A 15,958-nucleotide genomic window follows, 5' to 3' on the forward strand; every position below is an offset into this window, starting at 1 on the left:
GATAAGCAGTTTTCAGTTTTTGAAAGTATGTTTCTGTATGTCATGGATTTCTCAATAGTGTTGCACATTTCATTTTTACTCTCAATGATACTGAAATATTGTGCAGTCAGGAAAAATCTGCTACTGCTCTCAATTTCCTTTGATGCAGATTATGGAGTCTTGCTGACCATGCCTTGATAGCTCGTTGTAATATGGAAGAAGCCGTGCGCAGTGTGTCTTTCAGTCCTGATGGATCACAGTTAGCACTTGGAATGAAAGATGGCTCCTTCATTGTTCTTAGAGTAAGGTAAGAGGAGAGAACTTGAACCTCATACAAGTAGCTTGTTTTTCCAAGTAGCTCAAGACTACATTTATAAAGTCTTTTATTCCTATAAAAATCATTAGGTATTTTATCTGAAAAATTATTGAGTAAAAATTGAGCGTATGCTTCAAAAATATCACTTGGTATTTTAAGAGGTGGTAGTTTGGCAGTGAGTAGCAAATCTATGTTTTATTTAGATTCAAAATATTAGCTTTTAGTAATAATGTTGATAAAGTTTAAGATTTTCAAGTTTGACTTTTTTCTTCTATTCTGAAATTATACAAATACTTTGTGAAAAGAATTGTGCATGATAGACACAACACAGTTTTGAGAGGTATCTCCTTGATCATATAGTTCATTTCCCACCTTATATAAGAATGACTACTATGCAAAATAATACCTTCAGTGACTGAAAGACATTTTTTAAACATTTGCAAGATATTTGCAAATTCTGCTTCCCATATTATATGACAAACCTTTTTTTCATGAGTACATCTTATACAGTGGGCATTTTCTGTTTGCAATACTGTTATGGAAGACCTGCAAAGGCAGGTGAAACATAAAACTGGACAGGGAGGTGAAAGAACCAACCGAATTGCATAATTTCAAAGCACATAAACTGTTTTAGTTGATACTTGGAAGAGATTACCGCTTCTTTAACTTTATTTCATATCTTTGGTAAACATATACCTGAAATACTTTAAACTACTCGTTGATAGGAGGGAAAAGCCTGTAACCAATGGAAGATCTGTGAAAACTGCTGTAATGCATTGACATGAATCTTTCTGATCTCACTCTTTTGAGTTCTTGGCCATGAAGGATCTGAATCTAAGGAAGAGTCCAGAGAAAGGACCATTGTTCTCTGTAGCAATGTTTACCACTATGGAATGGTAGTGTTATTAGTGTTTAATTGTAACAGAGAGCTAAGGGATCCTATTATTGCCAAAACACTTTTTAAAGAAAAAAATGGCTATGAATAAATAATTTTCCCAACAAAATTTCTATTCTCATTGACATTTTAGAGTTCCTATGTAAGCAAATGTGACCAGGTCTTTTAATTTGTAACTAATGTCCACAACTTGAAGGGAAATTTCTAACAAATTTTTTTTGTTCATTTTTTATAAGATCCTGAGCAGCTGTTTTATTAACCTTTGCATTCGTGCCACCATGTCCCAGAAATCTCTCTCTTTCTTCAGTTGTTGATAATTCTCCTTTCCGGACTCTGTTTTTACAGTTCTATGTATCAGCATTTTTAAGAAATCTTAACAAAATGTCTTATTATTATAAATTATATATGTATTATTTTTATGAATTTGAGTATTTTCATAAATTTGATGCCACTAGCAGTAATTAATTAAAGCGGAAGCCAAGAAAAATATTTAAAAAGATTAAAATGGAGTGTAACAGAAGTATGACACCTGTGGGAAACTCTTTTTCTCAAAATCTCCTTACATCCCAAACATATAATCTGGTGTGGTTTGTCTTTATAAATGCAGAATTAATGCTGTTGGGAATTGGCTCATCATTCAGTCAATTCATCCAGAAGATATTTTTTAATTTTAATTATTACCTCAAAGCCAAAGAATTTGGGGAAGTCTACAGCCAAAATTCTCTCTGTGTTCACTAGAATTGCAGGGGTTTGTTCCTTGATAGAATAGGGGTTTATATCAACTATAATTTGGGTAGAGAAGAATTGAATATTTTTCAGAAAGCTAGACTGTATAGCTATCTTGATTTTTTTCAAAGGCACATTTGAAACAAGGTGACAATACAAGGTATTGTCACTCCTCTGTTTTTCCACTAGGAAGAAAAAAAAACAAGAAAAATGTAGCTCATTGTTCATGGCATGTGGAATTAAGTTTATCTGACTTTATCTGCCTAATTGTTAGCTTCCAGTCTAAACTGTTTGTCTGTGTCCCCAAAAGAGTCAACATGGAGAAATAGCTCTCTAAAAGGCCATTTTAACAGGGTGTTGTGAGACATAGGGTAACCGCTCTTTAGATGGAACTCTTTTTCCATTGCCCATGTAAAATAATTAAAGTCTAGTCTAGTTTGTAGTAGACAGCTAAGTATTTTACAGCTAAAATTGGATGACTAGAATGAAGATAATCATTGACAGGTACAATTTTTTTCTATCTTTTGCTTTAAACATATGTTTATAACCAATGAGAAGATTAGGAGTTTTTCATAAAAAGTTTTTTTTCTGAAATCTGTTTTTTCTTGTACAAAGTATTCAGTGTATCTGTCTTCATATTTGTCTTAAATATTTGTGGATTATATGTTCTCAAGTCTACAGTTGACATTTTCACTATTGGTTCTTGCAGAGACATGACAGAGGTAGTTCATATTAAAGACCGAAAAGAAGTAATCCATGAAATGAAATTTTCGCCAGACGGGTCTTACCTTGCTGTGGGTTCTAATGATGGCCCAGTGGATATCTATGCAGTTGCTCAGCGGTACAAAAAAATTGGAGAATGCAACAAATCCTCTAGTTTCATCACTCATATTGACTGGTCTGTGGATAGTAAATTCTTGCAAACCAATGATGGTGCAGGAGAAAGACTGTTCTACAAGATGCCTTGTAAGTTTGCAAGTAGCTCATGTTATGAACAAGTGAACTTCGGTGTTGATTTAAGAGAACAAGTCTGATATAAATAGTAAATCCAAAAGCAGAGTTTCTTGACTGGAACTTACATAAATATCTACTGTTCATTTTTAAAATCTGTATTCACAGTATATACCCACCTTCAGCTTTGGTTAAGTAAAAGCTCCTTCTGCATTTGTATCCATTTAAAATTGTATGTTTTTACATACCAATGAACTCTTTTATAGATTGKCTCACTTAAGAACTAAATTTTGGTTCATACATAACTACCAAAGCATGTCTGTCCCAGTAGCATTTCCTTCAAATGATGAATAATTCCAGAGTTAGCAATTAAAACATTTTTGAAGAATTTAATAACTGGAAATGGGAGAATGGTTTAGGTTAACTTAAAGTGTTGATAAAATGTTAGTGTTTTCAATGTTAAAGTTTACTCATAGAAACAACATTCCAAACTGATACTGCTAAACTCTGACAGACCAAATGAAAGGCCTGAAAGCCCTTACCAATATGCAGCTCAAACTGGTGAGTGTGCAACACAAGTCCAGAACTCTATTGGCCACGGCTGTGACTGCAGCAGCACAGCCAAAACTGCAGTAAAGGATTTAGAAGGATTTAAATGAGTTAGAGATGCCACAGTGTGGTATCATCCGTGTTACCCCAATACCTTTTCCGTTATTGGAACAAGACTCATAACTGTAAGAAGCTATAACAGTTTGTGATGGCAGTGTAGGATGGGATTAGAATGAAAGTATAAAATTCATATTCACTTGTGATCTGAGGCAAGATTTATTTTCACATCACCAAGGTAAAAAAAAAACCAATAAATTAATCTGTACCAAATGTATAATGAAGATTTTTCCATATATATTTGAATGGGTACATTTTTCATATGACATTATGGACCGCAACTGCAGTAATATATATATGCCCTGTACTTACCACAATGTGCTTGCAATCCTGCTTATCTCCTCTGAGGAATACAGTCCTGTAAAAACATTTTTAATTCATCTGTAACAGCATGATAAATAATTGATTTATTCTTATCCTTAATTGAGAATGCCTTTTAGTATTTATGTCAGAGAAAGGAAGAGAATTTTAGGAATAAGATTTTGTTCTCATTTAAGCTATTTCGGCAACCTCCTTAATGTGGGGTATCAGGACTGTATTTTTCTTATCCAAACTAGAGGTTAATTATGAAATCAGCTGACTGGCTGCATCTTGTCTCTTTGAAAGGCAGCTGCTTCTGGCTTTCAGCATGTACTCAGTTTAATTCAAAATCTGAATTTCCACTGACCCTGGACTGAAATAATATCTTCATCGGAAGTAAAGTACAAGTGATTGAAACCTTTCTTCACTGTCATTACAGTGTTAATTTAAATGTGAACAGTTCAAGTTCAACTGGATTCACTTAAGTTTTCCAAACTCTTATCTTCCCTATTCTTTTTTCTCTATAAGAAACAAGAATAGTCAGAGAATACATGGTCTTTAAGAAATGATGGTGGTTTTGATAACTGTTAATGAGTAGTGCATAGAAGAAATCCAAGGCACATTAAATTAAGCAAATCCATCACATATTTAGAGTGAGAAGCATTAGTTGTGTTTGAGTAACATTTATATTAAAAGCCTGGAATAGTCTATCAACCGAGAAATCCACTGGGCTGCATATCACTGATAACTTTATATCATTCTAGAATGAAAGTTTAAAGATTCTGTCTGTATTTAGCAGTTTTGAAAACAAAAGAAGTGTTAGTATGAGTTAATTTCAAATAGTCCCTGTAAGCTTCCTCTAGCTAGATGAGCTTAAATCAAAATACTGAATCTAATACCTGACCCAGTTCAGATTTCATTGCAGCTTAGTTAAATTTTAAAATGAGATTGTATTTTCCTTTTAGTTGACATCTTGTGAAATGTTTAAAATGTATCTGTATGGAGCATTCAATCTGGTTTGTCCTGTAGAATTGCTAAATTGATAATTCAACATTTTTCATAGGAATGCTTATTCTTGTGTAGTATTTCACTTTAAACATGATTTTGTGATCGCTTCCTGTTATTTGTGTCACTGATATATATTAATACTGCTAATAGCATTACTTTTGTCATGAAACAAATAAAAATGTTCATTAGCTAATTCTTTTCCTGTTATATTCATTCTCCTGGTATATACAAAACATTAAAAATATTTGCTTACATAAAGAGCACTCAGGTTTATCACAAAGTCATAGTATATCCAGTTAATGAAAAGTACCACAGACTCATTGGTTCAACAAATATTCAAATTTCAGTGACATTGTATAAACAGGACTAACAATTGCTACTAACACATTTAGCGTTATTTCAAAATTTGCATTAGTGAATATTATTAATCTTATAGCACTTAAAGGTGTTCTAGGAATTCATAGTACATAAGTGTACTTTTTACTGAAAATGTTTCTTTGGTAGAAGTGATGGGGAAGCATAATTTTTTTCCCATTTCATATATTTTTAGCATTTTTACATGCAGTAGTGTTATAACTGTTAACGTGTGATATGCTCAAATACCACAAATATGAGATTATACTCATAAAATTTTGAATCATCTCTTTTATGTATTGAAACTAAAAAAAACTAATCCCTAGAAAAATATACAAATAACTGTGAAGAAAGGAAAGGGGGTTTACTGAAAAACAAATGTTGAAACAGTGTATTCGCTTGCATATTTTTAGCTGGGAAGCACCTAACTAGCAAAGATGAGACCAAAGGAATTCACTGGACCTCATGGACCTGTGTGATAGGATCTGAGGTGAATGGAATTTGGCCAAAGTATACAAACATTACAGATGTCAACTCTGTGGATGGAAATTACAACAGCTCAGTGCTAGTGACTGGAGATGATTTTGGACTGGTTAAATTATTCAGATTTCCGTGCCTCAAGAAAGGTAAGACAATGGTTTGTATTTCTGAAGACTGCAATGGTAAGTCTCCTGTTATATGTATCTATTGCACAAATATTATGCTAATATAATAATGTAGACTCTAATGAATTTCCTAAAGATACCTATTCACAGCTTTGGTAAAAGCTAATGAAAGTTAAATGTAYGTTACTGTGAGACTAAGTTTTGCTGGTTCTAAAACGATTATTTGGTGTGTGTGATGTTTCCATGGAGTGGCTAGTTTTGTGTTTTTATAACACTTGTTATAGATCAGTTTTTAATATGATAATACTTGCCACTTTTCAATGCAATTTGCTTGCTTTCCTTTATTTATTTTTAGACTTTTATACTTAGTGGAATATCCATGTTTTACCATCTGGAAAATATCTGCTATTACAAATGGGCTATTACTCTTGTATAATATCTTTCTAAAAATGTCCTACCAGAAATAATCCCAGGGCAAGGTTAATGTGTGTAATTTTTTTGATAAGAGAAGTTGAATTCTCTCCTTTGGTATTTCTAAAAATTTTTTATCTTGTCATATTAACATACAAGAATTCAGTTCTAAGCCCTGATTATTTTGTGTGTTAATATGTTTTTACCTTTAAAAATACAGAGTAGGTCTTCATTTATCTAAACACTTGTAGTTTTCTTAAATTGGTAATATGCAATCATTGTTTGTATATAATGCTGTAATTTCAAGACAGTGTCACTGAAAAATGACTCTTGGCTATAGCCTGTACTTTTTRTATTCTTTTATTTCCTAACTATATGATTTATTCTGTAAAGCTTGGCAGCACTTTTTAATGTGAAAGAAATACACAAATAAGCTTATATTAGTTCTTATCTATAAAATAATTGAAAAATTTTATCTAATCTAAAAGAGTTCATAGATTGCAAACATAGGTATATGCATGTCCGTAAATTATATGTGTAAAATACATATGTATCTTTTAATTTTTCAAATTTATGTTCTACTTTGCTTTATGTGTTACTATAACAAAATAATATAGGCCATATAAAAAATGCTCTGCATGTGTTTCCCAAAATTAGAAAGCCTGTCCTTTCAAACATATTTTGTCTGCATATAAATTGCCATTTTCAGTGGTACCATTCACTGCAGCAAATAATTGGATCGGGTAATGTTGAATTTCTCTTGAAATATTTCTAGCAGAGATCACTGATACGCAATCATCTATTTTCTTCTTTTACAAAATATTGAAAATATGTATTAGAACAGAATCAGAGATTCTGTTGTAACTGTAAATTAAATAGAAATTCTGCTTTTCTTTCTTTAGAGGAATCACTCAATAGGAGCAGKGAGCGCTCCTAATCAGTGCAGACCACATTGTTATAGGCAATAGTTAGGTGGCATAATGGTATTTATGTTAACGCAAATAGAGTGGTGTTTACAGTCAGCTTTTGAATCCGTATTCTTGTTGAATAGCATACGTGATAAGCCGTAAGACAGCTGAGCATAAAGCACGTCATTCTTTCTTAAGACTTTCATCTGTGCAGGAACACTGACTCCTCTTCATTATGCTCGGACTGAAGGCAGACTGTATTTCCCATGCTTCCTGACCACGCTCATTATAACGGACTTTTTTTAGTAACCACTGCCTGCGGAGCAGTTGCATGGAGYGGGCAGGATGGGGAAGCACACTTCATTCAAAGGCGTCACTACAGGATCCTTAGAAAGGCCTATAGCATGCCAGCAGAAGGAGATGAAATGTTTGTATGGTGGCTTAGAGCAAAATTATGATGATATACATTCATCTTGAAAAATACTCAAGATAAGCAGATGTTTCAGAAAACTTACCCTATATTTAGAAGGGAAGAACCAGTAATGTTATTCAACAAGATGCTGTTTCACACTGACATAAAGGCTAACCCCTGGGTAGGAGCAGTTAGTGTGACTGACAGCAGGTGCAGCAAGGCAGTAGTCAAACAGTAAGGGATAGTGTTTAAAACTTTCAGGAGTCTGCAGGAGATGAGGAAAAGAGCTGCAAAAAGCTTAGCCAACTGACTTAATAAAAAAGCCATGTAAGTAGACAATTAGAACAGTCAGTTATAGTGTGACAACAAGGTGAAATATTATCTGCAAGGTGGTCTGGTACAATGTCAGATCATTAGGCAGCTCTAATCACAAAATGCCACCCAGGTACATCATTACACCATGAACATTTTGGTTATTAGTAAGTTCTTCCTCTCTACTTTGAGAACTGAAGAAATGACCCTGTTGTAAGATGACTTAGTTCCATAAAATCTAGAGGATTGACAAGGATGGAAATAATTCTAAACCTTTTTAGGAGCAAGGTTTTACATTTTCAAAGAAAAAGCATAGATCATATGGCCTTCATAGAACATACAGTGAAAAGCAGTTGGTCAGAGCCTCAGTACAGTAACCTGCATGTTGCAAAAGAGCGGAAAAGCCTGGAGAAAACAGAGCGGTATGTAACCCTCTGTGCTACTGGTGATCTGAATGGAATTTTACAACATTATTATGCGGTTTAACTAAGAGTGACTTTGATGACCCTCAGGTGAATGCTGTTTTAATACATTCTTTTGGATAGAGAAATGACAACAAATGCTTGAATCCATGAAAGAAATATTCTAAATCATAGTTTGCTTGAATTCCTGGGTACATCCTATCTATGTGGTAACCTGTGATGTCTGAAAGGTTTATGTTGAACTTTCCCTGGCAAAAGTGGTGGAATAGGCACAGACCTTTTGCTTTCCAATTCAGTGAGAGAGAAAGCAAGTTACAGAGCTGAAATGTCCACCCCTTTTCATTCTTCATTCCTGAATCAAGCTTTGTTTAATGGCCTGAACGTTCATCACTTCTTGACATACCCATCATGAAGCTTTCCTAATATACTTAAAACTTTTTATTTGTATCCATCATGGTACCATCTGGTTCTTCTGCATTTGACAGTGTTTTTGACAATGTTTTACAACTATTCCTATTGTATCTTTTGGTAATTGTTGGCCAAATTGCTGTTCACCTTTTCCCAAAAACACTCCCTTTGCATAAATTCTCCTAAATCAGTTTCCCAATCCAATTCTATTTGTATTTCCTCCTCCCTACTTGGCTGTCTTTTCCCTGTGTCTCATTTACCCTTCATTTTCCCAGTCCCCTTTCTGATGTTTCCCCCTTTTCTTCTCTTCCCTCTTAAGAAAGTAAATGAGCATTAAAAGAAAAAATTTCCTTCTTCTATATACATATCCTTTAAAGCAGGGGCCCCCAATTTTCCATCCTCTTTCAAGAAGTGTCACATTGATTACTGTATTGCTTCACTGCAAGCAAGTAGACAGAGAGACCTGTACAACATGCTGTACCTTCCCCCCCCAGTTCTCTCTGCAAAACTAGGACTCAAAACTTATGTCCCCATCTCTTCCAACCTTCTGTTATTAGCTTTCCTCATTCCTCAGTGATACTTCCCAGTGCCACATGTGCATATACGGTGACTCACTAACCTTGAGTTCCATAATTCAGCTTGCCTTGAGCCTGTGCCCAGACCCTGAGCTAGAAGTGCAAGGTCCAGCACTTTGCACAGAGCAAACCTGGGATTGTCTCAACTGGTTAGAGGTAATTCCTTCCTTAGGATAGCGTATCTGCTGCCTAACACCACTTGGAAATAGTGCTGTTGCTCTAAAGAAAAGGGAAAGCTACTCCCATTCTGCCCTCTCTGCTTATTTAAAGTGCTAATTCTGTGTGTGAGGAAGGCATAGCTGCTAAATGACTGGAGTGCTATTGTGTATTTATGCAAAGTCTGGGAGCATGCCATGGGCCGTAGGCATTTCATCTAAGCCCACACAGTGATGTGTAGCAGCTATCAGCAGGCTGGAGTCCTGTATTGTTGGGAAGTCTTGTGGAGCTTGTTTAAAATACGCAACATGAACATACCTGGGTGAACATTCCTCAGACTGGCTTTCTGTATTGTACTTCAGGCTTCGTTTGTAGCCAGCAGCACTCCTTTATTGGATAAGTAAAACTAAATAAACAATTAGGCTTACCACAGTCTTCAGTGATTTCCTTGATATCTATCAGTGTATTTTCAAATAGGGAGTTTCAGTTTATGTGTATAATTCAAATTAGTGTGTGCACATTTTGCATTAGTATTAGTGGACATAAAGATGAGAAATTAACCCTATATATATATAGTTCCTTCCTGCCAACATACGTGTACTTGTATGAAAACTGTTGTGAATGTATAGTTTAACATATGCTATTCAGATATTACATTTTCAGAAACGACTTCAATAAGACTTTACATCATACCAAAATTGCATCAACACCAGAGGCACTACTGTAAATCAGCAAAATTTATACCAGTAACAGTTTCAGAAACTTCAGTGGAGTTTCACTATTTGTTAGTGTGTGTGAATTAGCTTTGTGTGAACTATTTAGTTCATATCATATGAGGCTGTTCAGCTCTTTTAGCATAGATTTTTTCCTCAGTATTTGCACTGTAATATGCATAAAGCCAGCAAAAACTAAATAAAACAACCTTTTGGCTTACCATGATCTTCAGTGTTTAAGCTGATATCATATCAGTATATTTTCTGATAGTGAGTTTGAATTTATGTGTAAATACATACTTGCATGTGTATAGTTCACATTAGCATTCATGGCCATAAAGAGAAAAATTTAACCCTATGTGTGTATAGTCCTTCCTGCCAATAGTTAAGTACTTTTTTGAAAACTGAAGGGAACATATAGTTCATATTATTTCATGCCATTTATTTGTATATTATAATCACTAGTAATATCAGAATATCAAAACAATTTTTCAGGCATTTAAATATTTTTATAACTTTGTTTTCAGTTTTTGTAAGAGTGTTTAGACTATTTCCATTAAAAGCCTAACTTTATAAGCTACAATGTTAATTTTTTTCTTCTTGCATACTGACAGTTCTATTTCTGTACTTTAGGAGCTAAATTTAGAAAGTATGTTGGTCATTCAGCACATGTAACCAATGTCCGTTGGTCCCATGATTTTCAGTGGGTTTTAAGTACAGGAGGTGCTGATCACTCTGTTTTTCAGTGGAGATTTATTCCAGAAGGGATAACAAATGGCATCCTCGAAACAGCTCCACAGGGTAAAAATGATTTCTTCTGGATATTTGTTTACAGTATTTATTAAAAAAAATCAAGAAAGAATGCAGCACTGATGTTTATTGAGTGAATGGAAAATGCTTTTATTATAAATCCCTGAAGTGACATATACTTAACATGTTTGAGACCCTTTATCTTTTATAGATGATCATTTGTTTCAGGCAGGGTTCATTAAAAACTCTTTTGCGGGCTGCACTATTGCATGTTTAGGAATATGCTGGTAGTATTTGTCGAAGCTTGTCAAAAAAAGACATTTGAGGGGAGATTACTAGATCAAGTCAGTTTTCAAAAGTAGCCATCTAACTTGTCTTCAGAAGTCTGACTGCAAATGTTGAGTTGTTTAATTACCTTTTAATTGCAAATTCACACATATATGATAGCTGTACTTTAGAAATTTTTTTATAATATTCATGATCCTTAGAATATTCTATAAAAGCCATACAAACTATATAATGTCAGTTGCTGAAAATTGGATTCCCTTCAGCAAAAGGGCAAAAATTCACTCAGAATCTTCAGAATTTTGTCATAAACCTATATTATGGCAAATGTTTTGAAAAAAAAGACCGTGGTCGCACTACAAGTTTTTATTTAACATTTCCTTATGTTTTCACTCCAAAGCCTACATACAGAAAACAGTATCCTCCCAGATGATGGAAATGGACTAGTAACTACTTGGTTCTTCTCCTTCCCCCTGCCCCCCTCCTGCCCCAGGCATTGAAACAGGAGAAACAGGAATGAAAGCTGACACATTCAGTCAGCCCATATGATTTTTACAAGCTACTTAAGCTTCTGAAGTTGTTGCATACTGTTTTGCATATAGTCTATATTATATGAAAATATCACATACTATTTTCTTGTGAATAGATATCTATTTGGCTTTTTTTTTTGTGCAGAGGGTAGTATTGATTCCTACAGTGAAGAATCAGATTCTGATTTATCTGATGTGCCAGAACTAGATTCTGACATCGAGCAGGAAGCTCAAATCAACTATGATCGTCAGGTGAGTACAAATTACTATACAGTGATGTAAATCCAATTGTCAGATGATTTATCATGACTATTCAGTAAAGATAAGTAAGAGAGGTCTGCAGCTAATTCATCAACCTAGTTTAAGATGATTATTTTGACAGTATTCAGCTGATGATGCAATATACATAAAAGCAGAGTTTACTTTAGCTGCAGATGAGAATTTGGAAGGGTTTGAAGAAGTGTTGGTGAATATACAACCATATATCAGAATACAGAATGTATGTGAAAGAGCACAACTTTTAAACACAATTTCTTGAGAGCTCATTGCTATTCCTATTCCCATGAGAGGTGTTGGAGAAGACTTTTCAGTCCCATCAATTTCAGAAACCTAATTTGCAAAACAGAGTTTTTGTATGCCAACTTCAGCACATTCAAAGTATTCAATTCTCTTAATGAGTATGAAACCAGTACAATATATTCTTTGGTGACAGATTCTTTTTAATTTCCAAGGACAACAGTGTCCAAAAATTAACATCTCGCTAGTCTATGGGAACCAGATAAAACTGATCTCTAAAAATCACTTAAAATACTTAATATATTTTTCAATTTTCAGTACAACTGTGTTCTCAGATAAGTTAAAATAGATTGTTTCCATGTAAGAAGAAAACAAATTGAATGAGGCTTCTTTTGATTTCTTGAGGCATAGTATTATGCTATTCCATGCTATAAGCTGATCTCTTAATATTGATTTATGACCATTATTGTATTATTTTGATTAAAGTAAACACCTAATGAGTATTCATTAGCTTTTGATTTTAAAGTATTTGAAATTCTGTTTAATTTTAATTGAACTTAACAGAATGGTTCAGCCTGGCTTATAGTCTGTCTGAGCATAACACTGATTCTGCTTTGGCCAATAAGGTTAGACTTTACTGAGAATTTGTTGGTTGCTTCTGTAAATAGGAAAAATTGATAACGGTTTGGAATTAACTGGTTTAATTCCATTTATTTACAAAGAATTATATAAAATCCTATTTTTCTAACGTAGTTGGAGTTGAGCAAGAGATGTAATGTCTTTACTTCAAATTTCAAGTCCTACTTAGTGAGCTCTTAGCGCCCCCCCCCAAAAAAAAAAACCTAACTCACTGTTATCTTTTGCTCGTGATCATACTGCAGATGCTTCTCTTACTTTCTCTTTGGATTTCTGGTGGTTTCTCTCCCGGTACCTTGTGTACATCTGCATGTGCCTTTAGTCATCTTTTCCACTTGGACCCTTATCTTCACAAAAAACCCTTCCATTACATAGCTTAGGTTCTGTCTGGTTTTGTGTGAGCTCCATGTTTTGAATAGTGGCCTTTATTTCTTCAAAATATCTGAACAACTTGTATTAATCTTAACTAAATGGCATCCCTCATACCCTTCAGCTTTTTTGAAGTGTCAGGGCCTGAGCACAGTTCCCCCGCTTCTAGACATTCAGCTGGTTGCCCAAGGTGAGCTCCCTGGTATAAGCTGTCTTGAAGAAAGAGTTAGAAAGATGTCACGGTGGAGGCCTCCCCCAGTTTGCTTCACAGCTGCTTTTAAACTAAAGCTCTCACCCTTGGCCTCCCGTGAGCTGCACTGCAGCTTCATTGCAGCCTTGCTTGTGCCTGACCATGTACCCCATGGATTTGGACCCACGGCCTGACTTTCTGGCTTGACCTCGGACCTGCCTGGTCATGATGGCCAGTGCCTGGCAATCACTGAACTGTGGGTAGTGATTGCCAGGCACTGTCCAGCAATGACTGGCCACAGTCCAGAGACAGTAACCAGGGACCAGTAACTGTCCCTGAATACTGTCTCTGGACTGGATCCTGAATTGCTGACTTGACTTCCCAACATCATGCTGGACCTGCTTAATCACTGTGGGCTTGTCTGGTGACCTGGACTCCTGGCTGAACATGGTTACTGTCACCGGACCTGTTGTGCCCACGTCACTCAGGTGCTGTGGCACTGCACCCTTGTCAGTGAGGCTACTCTCTCAGCTGGCCTTGTCATCATGCTCAGCTCCTGCCTCCCTTTCTTTCATGAAACAGGTTTGCCTTGCTGCTCCTTGACATGAGGTTTCACCCAACCTGCATCATAACATTACACTCACACTACTATATTAAAAAACATTATTCAAGTCACAAAGTTACATAAAGTTTAGAAAATGCCATAATAAATCATAGTTTAGCTCTTTTCAGGTGCATGGATTTTGATTACATACTCCTTTTCTGCAGGACTTCTACCTCATTTGGTATACGGGATCTTTAGTTCTTACCTAACAAGAAGATACTCAATCCTTTTTTATTCATCAGTCAGTTTCTGGCCTTCTTTGCTGTGCACTACTCAAACATGTCTCTCTGAAGACAGAATTATTACTTTCCTCATGGATCTAACCATTCTATTCATTATGCTGAATGCTTCGCAAACATTGATCTTTATAACAGTCTATGATACAGAAAGATGGTATTATCCTTGTTTTGAAGGCAAGGAAACAGGAAACATTGGTATTTATTCTGCTGTCTCTCTTCTTATTTTGGCTTTGATTTTAAAATACCTGGGACCTGATTTTCAGGAGCCACTGTCACTGTAAGTAGAACATGACTTGTCAGCTTGAGCTGTTCCTTTATCCATTGCAATGGTGAAAGGTCAGAACTTCTGCAAACCRGAAGTGGGATCCCATACTGAGCACTTAGAACATGAAAAATACACTATAAGCTTGGTTCAAATTGGTTTGAGTGACAATGGCCAACATGGAGAAGCTTTCTAGAACACTCAAGGATCATATCTAATGTTTCATGCCTTAGCCAAGGACTATCCTTTTTCTTTTTTGCCTCATGTCCTAGATTCTGCAATAAATGAGGGAGGTCCTTCAGACAACAGCTTATTTTACCTCCTTATTCCAGAGATATGTTGTGTTTGCTGAATGAAGCAGAGGTTTTGTCAAATTTTCTCCTCACCTTCTCCTATACTCCAAGTCTCACTGGAATGCTTGTCCTGGCCTCCCCCTTTTCCTCTCCTTCTCCTGAATTTTCTTCTGCATTCAAATCAGACAGTATCCTCCTACACACTGTCTATGTGCCAAAAAGGACATCTGGAATTAAAAACTAAAATGAAAAAATAGCTATAGGAAGTTACACAGCAATATTTCAGGCAGGTTAATGCATGACAAAGTAAGCAACTTAAAATAGGAACTTTTACAGGAGGTGTGAGACAACCTTAATCGTAGGTTGCACTTTGTATTTTATTAGAGGAAATAATTTACAAATGCACATGGAGACTTAAAAACATGAATCTTATTTTGAAAAGTGGTGTTTCTTTTTTTTTTTTTTAACTTTTAATAGCTGAAGTAGTACAAAGGTTTCTAGTCATTTAGACGCATTAGAAGATGTTAATCCTAATACTGTGTTTCATGAGTAACATCCACTGAGGAGCAAGGGTAAATGGATGAAAACACTCAGAACAGAGTACAATACATATGAGTGACAGACAAAATATGTCAAGGCTGTGCTGACCTACCATTTCAAAAGTTCATCTCAAATTATGTGAATATCTGTCTAGTGAAAATCCAGTACTCCATCTCTGCAGTCAGATAGATTTATGTGGGATCCTGTGGGAATAGCAATTTCATTGTCCTTTTGCAAAAAACAAATGTAGATACAGAACATAAATAATTTAAAGCTGCATTTCAGTGTTATAATGGATTTTGTTTGATGCCACAGCCAGCTGAAGTGGCTTCAAACATCTTTAGCATCGCCACCGAGTTTCAGCATTATTAAAAGATTTAAATGTACAATATTTTATATCTTTAGTATATTTATAAAGCTGTGATTCTACTTCAGGATTCTGGATACATTTGCAAATCACTTATGTGCTGTTGATTACTGTATATTTCACCATAAACTCTAGATATAATTAACTTATTACATTCAGCTTTGAGTATGTATACTGAAGCACCGTATGAAGTTAAAAGGATGCTTAAAGATCCAGCCAATACTTAAAATCCTTTTTACTAAGTGACACTGGAATCTTCT

General features: G+C 35.1%; 1 protein-coding gene across 3 annotated transcripts in view; it reads left to right on the top strand.

The window, feature by feature from the left end:
* Window positions 1-15,958, top strand: part of EML6 (echinoderm microtubule associated protein like 6) — a 164,994-nt gene that overhangs the window by 87,072 nt on the left and 61,964 nt on the right. For all 3 annotated transcript variants that reach the window (XM_026074344.1, XM_026074345.1, XM_026074343.1), the window contains exons 8-12: window positions 149-286; window positions 2,626-2,882; window positions 5,609-5,821; window positions 10,751-10,918; window positions 11,828-11,934. In XM_026074344.1, coding sequence (XP_025930129.1) covers window positions 149-286; window positions 2,626-2,882; window positions 5,609-5,821; window positions 10,751-10,918; window positions 11,828-11,934 — 883 coding nt within the window. The remainder of the gene's footprint in view (window positions 1-148; window positions 287-2,625; window positions 2,883-5,608; window positions 5,822-10,750; window positions 10,919-11,827; window positions 11,935-15,958) is intronic.

This window comes from Apteryx rowi, unplaced genomic scaffold (assembly GCF_003343035.1).
Source record: "Apteryx rowi isolate R43461 unplaced genomic scaffold, aptRow1 scaffold_387, whole genome shotgun sequence".
In the NCBI taxonomy this organism is placed as follows: Eukaryota; Metazoa; Chordata; class Aves; order Apterygiformes; family Apterygidae; genus Apteryx; species Apteryx rowi.